This window comes from Diaphorina citri, unplaced genomic scaffold (genome assembly GCF_000475195.1).
Source record: "Diaphorina citri unplaced genomic scaffold, Diaci psyllid genome assembly version 1.1 scaffold4521, whole genome shotgun sequence".
NCBI classification, from domain to species: domain Eukaryota; kingdom Metazoa; phylum Arthropoda; class Insecta; order Hemiptera; family Psyllidae; genus Diaphorina; species Diaphorina citri.
The window spans coordinates 4,290-10,316 of NW_007381919.1; the positions used below are offsets into that span (position 1 = coordinate 4,290).

The following is a 6,027-nucleotide window of genomic DNA, read 5'->3' on the forward strand; positions in this document are numbered from 1 at the left end:
GTCTGTCGATAACCTGAGTACACTGCGGAGAAGAAACAACAAGAACATTTACAATAGGAATAATAGAACAGATGCGCTTACTTAGGTGAGGTTTCCAAGTCAAAGAACAGGAAAAATGAGGAACAAGGGAATTTTTCTTTTCCTTCTGCGACTTCTAGATCCCGAGATAAATCGATTAAAAAAATCTTCTACTTCTTTTTCTTTGCCTTTTGACGTGTACAGACGGGGTCGGCGTTTTTCGTCAGCCTCTCAATCAGCCCTAACTAGGATGATTGCTTTGGGCTGACATTTGATTTTGGCTACAAATTTTACGAGTGGATGCCCTTCGCACTCAACCTTTGTTATTTCTTTAGCAAGGGAAATCCAGGCTGGTATCCGCCCTGTTTAAAGTCTTCCAGCCAGACTAAGCTGGTCGACTCCCTGTTTATATGTCATGTCCCCCAGCCGATTCTCTCCGCTAAGACACATTTCTATACGCTAAAAATTACCAATTCTATCCACTTAGAATCCCGATTCTATCTACTAGCGATCCTGAGTGTTTGCAGTTATCGCTTTCATCTCAAGCATTTCTACGTATAGTTTGTTCGGCCTTTATCTCAAGTAAGCCTCGAGCATCTCCACAAAGAGTTTGTTCATGAGGACCTTGCCATCCTTATGTACGGTGCTCCAGAACCTACGCACCACCTGGTCTGCTTGTCGGAGTACAGGAAGGCAGAGGAGGATGTCCTGCATGTGAACAGTAATTTGTGTATGGGTAAATGTTGTCTTGTAACTTGAAATACAATTTAAAATAAAACTCCATCGACAGGGAGATATAAAAAATATGCTCTTTGGTTAAAAATCATAAACAATCATATAAAAGCTTATTATTATTTTTATGATATACTTGTGTTTAAAATGGTGTACAACTGTACATATTATTATCGTAATTTCAGATTGACTCTCAAGTAGATTTTCTTTTATTCCTGGTGAAAATAAAACAAGCACTTTTCACGAAAGAGAAAAAAACAAGAATGAGAGCTCAAAGAATAAAAATGAAAATTTCCTGAGTTTGTAATCTTGAGCTGGATTGATTGAAGATTTTCTAGTAAACGAGCAATATTTTTGGCATTACAAAAACCTTTCGAAAAAAAACTTCCAAGTTGAGCTTTTTTAAGAGGTTTCATAGAGGGAACTGTAACAAAGGTCTTATCGTCCCGAAATCGAAGAGAAGGAGGACAGGGTAGGAGAAAGCCAGCCGTTCCGAGAACGAACCCATCTGTTTAGGATAAAGTTCGCCTAGGTTGGGAATCGAACCCACGACCTATCGCTTAAAAGGCAGAGGCGCTACCCTTCTAGCTGACTGGGCTGGCTTTTTCCTCATGTCTGACTAAAAAAGTGCCGGAGACCAAGACGATTCGAGGTAAATGAGGAAATTGCAAAAATATCACTCGTTGAGCGCAGAATTTACAGGTTACTCGACGTTACGTATGAAAAAGCTCGAAGCAAGTACAATTTATCCGCGGCATTACAAAAACCTTTCGAAAAAAAAACTTCCAAGTTGAGCTTTTTTAAGAGGTTTGATAGAGGGAACTGTAACAAAGGTCTTATCGTTCCGAAATCGAAGAGAGAAGGAGGGCAGGATAGGAGAAAGTCAGCCGTTCCGAGAACGAACCCATCTGTTTAGGATAAAGTTCGCCTCAGTTGGGAATCGAACCCGCGACCTATCGCTTAAAAGGCAGACGCGCTACCCTACTAGCTGACTGGGCTGGCTTTTTCCTCATGTCTGACTAAAAAAGTGCCGGAGACCAAGACGATTCGAGGTAAATGTACGAATTGCAAAAATATCACTCGTTGAGCGCAGAATTTACAGGTTACTCGACGTTACGTATGAAAAAGCTCGAAGCAAATACAATTTATCTGAAGAAAAAAACTATGTACATTTCTTCGTTTTTTATCGGGTAGGTAGGTATCTTACCAATAAGAAAATAACATAATATTACAGGTATAAAAGTACACAAATACAAGAAATTACTGCCAAGGACTAGCACAAATAACCTGGGGCGAAATTATTGCCTAGGGCAATCTCTACCATTCAACACTGTGCAAGTACTGAATCCCATTGTCTTGGGATTCAAGTTGAGTGAAGAATTCCCGGCGGGGTCAAGAAATTTGTATCATGCAAATGATTGATGTCGTGACTGGCTGTTGCGGGACCCACTCAGCCTCGTGAGGAAAATGAGTAGCTATGACATGTAAATGCGCATAGCGACCGGTGCTAGCATGGTAGGTAAACATTGGATGATAGGATTATTGAGATATTGGGAAAAAATCCTACAATGCTGAAGTGAGCACCAAAGTTGTGACATAATAACACAAAGAAATTGCATTTACATTTACAATATAAGTGAGCATAGCAAACGGTGTCAGTATGGTAGGTAAACATTGGATGTTAGGATTATTGAGATATTTGGAAAATCCTACAATGCTGCAGTGACCTAATAACACAAAGGAATTGCATTCGTTCATTAATTACCTGGTATTTGCTTGGCCCAGCCTATAATACACACTAGCTCCCTGTTATCGAAAATGTAAAAAAAAGATGAGTTAAAGAGAAAGAGACTGCGCTCGTCTTGCACGCGGGAGTCCCGGGTTCGATTCCCGGTGGGGTCAAGAACTTTGTATCATGCAAATGATTGATGTCGTGACTGGCTGTTGCGGGACCCACTCAGCCTCGTGATGAAAATGAGTGTGTAATAATTGTAATATAAATGAGCATAATGGTGTCAGTATGGTAGGTAAACATTGGATGTTAGAATTATTGAGATATTTGGAAAATCCTACAATGCTGCAGTGAGCACCAAAAAGTGTGACCTAATAACACAAAGGAATGGCATTCGTTCATTAAATTACCTGGTATTTGCTTGGCCCAGCCTATAATACACACTAGCTCCCTATCATACAGGTCGCTCAGAGAGTTGATCGTCTGCAATGTGATGGAAGAGCTCCTTTTTGAAAATCCTGCCACAATAAATGGAGCCATATAAAAAAAGTAAAAATGTCTTGATTGAAAATTAATATTTCAACTTCAACAGGTTACTACCATTAGAGAATAGTACGAGGCCTTAGATTTGAATTTTTAGATAGGAGCTTGAACGATTGAAGAAAAAAAAAAAAATGAGAATTTGTTGATAAGGAAGGAGTTGATAGTGAAAATGATGACTGTGGGAAAAAGAAGAGAAAAAGTGTGGCCGATGTCTGCAATGTAGGATCTGACTGGGGGGTTTCGGATCGGACCGTCAACATTTCTGGTTCACACAGTAGGAGAGCTTCCAGCATTTTGTTCTCTGTGGGACACACCAAAGTTCACACAGTATAATTAATTTGACTCTTTACTTATTTATTTTTATCCAATGTACATAAATACGTTTTTCTGTGTACTATTACTGTCTACCGCGGCTGTTCTACTACCTAACCTCTTCTGGGCTTTCAACATAGCAACGAGTGTCCATGATAAATTTATTTTTATACAATGTACACAAATACGTTTTTCTATGTACTACTACTGTCTACCGCGGCTGTTCTACAACCTAACCTCTTCTGGGCTTTCAACATAGCAACGAGTGTCCACGATAAAGCGAGTCTAATGAAAGTACACAAATACAAGAAATTACTGCCAAGGACTAGGACAATTACCTAGGGCGAAATTATTGCCTAGGGCAATCTCTACCATTCAACACTGTGCAAGTACTGAATCCCATTGTCTTGGGATTCAAGTTGAGTGAAGCAGCGTTGAGCGTGTAAGTATTCGGATGGGCGAAATGGAATTTCATCCTCACTTATGTGGAGAACTTGAAAACATAGTAATGCTCTACGTGCTCGATGCTCTCCGCTTCACTCTGTTTTTAGCCTAAGGGTTAGGTGGTAGAGAACGCATTTGTGGTTACCTTCCACTCAAAAGTTCAACATCATCATTATTACTTTTTTAAAATCATACCGCAATTGGCAGGGTAATATCGTGAAGTCAAAGTTCAACTTTTTAAAAGAATTACCGATATTTCGGTATTTCTTTCCAGATCTAAAAGTCGAAGAAGAAAAAGAAAAAATCCCATTTCTTTATTTATTTTTATTTTTTATTTTTCAAGGTGAAAACCTACCCTTATAAGATTCAATATCTCACCTTCTAGCGAGGGTATAGACTTGTTGGGCGGCCACTGTTGGGACAGGAGGTCGGGATTGCGTCGATATTTCTGCCGTCCCCCTCTCACCCTGTCCAATCGCACTCCCTCCTTGAGCATGCCCTTACGCAGACACTTCTGAAACCGACAGGCCTGGCACGCCTTACGACGTCGCTTGTTGATTTCACAGTCGTTCGACGCAGGACATGTGTACTCGATGTTACCTGGTGGGGGAAAATAGATGAATAAGTGAGAAAATAAAATAAAGAATTCGAAAAATTCGATTAAAAAGGTTTTAAATTGGTGAGCTTTCGATGTCACTCAGGACATCATCTTCAGACCAAGATAGATGATGACTCTATCGCAGCAGGAATAGAATTATAGAACTAGAAAAACTTCTTTTTTTTCAAGAGGTGTGATAGAGGGAACTGTAACTTCTAAGGTCTTATCGTCCCGAATCCGAAGGAAGACAGGATAGGAGAAAGCCAGCCGTTCCGAGAACGAACATTATCCGTTCAGGATAAAATCCACCCCGGGTGGGAATCGAACGCGCGGCCTAACGTTTTCAAGGCAGACACGCTGCCAACCAAGCTGACTAGGCTGGCTCTCGCTACAAAAGAAAGAAAAAAAAAATCTTTGGAGTTGGGATCCATCACATGTCCGTCTTCCCACCACTCACCTTGTATGGTTCGCTTGAAGAAGGCTTTGCAGGCCTCACAGGAGGCCACACCGTAATGGAACCCTGAGGCCACATCCCCGCACACCAGACATAATCTCCTCGGTAACTCTTCCTCCTTGATACCGTCCTGTGGGAGAGAGAAACGTTGCATGTGAGAGAAATGTTACACGAGAAGTGTTGCACATGAGAGAAATGTTGCATATGAGAAAAACTAAAAAGATTGGGATTTCTCCATTTTTCAATATTTTCATCAGTTTTTGAGACACCCAGGACTGGGTAAGACTGTACGAACACTCTGTATAACATAATTTACTTAATACATTATTATGACAAGACAAATCTGTCCCTTATGTAAATGCCAAAAGGCTATTGACTTGTTAGAGATCATATTTTATTTGAATAAATCAACAAGTTGGGAATAAATTTACAAGTCTATCTGTTATCCAAGATACTTATCTTTCGAGTCTTTGTTATACAGTAGGCAGTAGGTACCTATAGTACCTAGAGGCTGTATCCAGGACAATGGAAAGGAGGGGCGGGGAGAGGGAGGAAGGAAGGGAGAGAGGGAGAGGATAGAGAGAAAGAGAAAAATCAAGTCTCACGGGTAGAGGTATAGGTCTATAGGTGAAATCTGATTTATCTGAGAAAGGCTTTTTTCAACCAAGATAATGTTCAAATGCAGCATGCAGCTCAATATTTGAATTCCAAACATATTTAAATGAGAGGAAAATAATAAAAATAAAAAAGTTCATTAATATTACCATTTTTTTTATATATATTCTTTTTTCGAAAGTAAAAAATGATATATGTATGTAGATTTAAAGTTTGAAGCCATTGACAGAGGCTGTTGACATTTTTTAAATCATAGATAATAGTGCTTATTTATACTGCTCGAATGGAACCAAAAGAGTCCCTTTACCGCAGTAGAATTCTACTTTCTTGTGGTCAAATTCCCAAATTAGAAAGGTGTGTCCACACTACACATAGTCGATCGGCCAATCGATGTCGACTGAACCGTCCACACTGCCTCGACAACATAGATTTTCCTCGTCGATTTGGACACACCTTAATATTGAGAACAAAATGCTTTAACATTTGTGTCAAGTAAAGTTGAAAAAACAAGCAGGGTCCGTCCCTCCGGGAATTATTTAGCCCGTAGTTTATTCGATCGTGGTTAAAGAATACCTATGT

At 39.9% G+C, this 6,027-nt stretch overlaps 1 protein-coding gene across 1 annotated transcript; it reads right to left on the reverse strand.

Moving 5' to 3' along the window:
• Nucleotides 1-566: 566 nt before the first annotated feature.
• LOC103521102 (steroid hormone receptor ERR1-like) lies at nucleotides 567-4,963 on the reverse strand (the record flags this gene model as incomplete). Its single annotated transcript, XM_026831933.1, has 5 exons — nucleotides 567-772; nucleotides 2,841-2,972; nucleotides 3,245-3,326; nucleotides 4,160-4,381; nucleotides 4,837-4,963. Coding segments are annotated over 5 exons (744 nt in total), but the record flags the coding sequence as incomplete, so codon positions are not given.
• Between the last annotated feature and the right edge of the window lie 1,064 nt (nucleotides 4,964-6,027).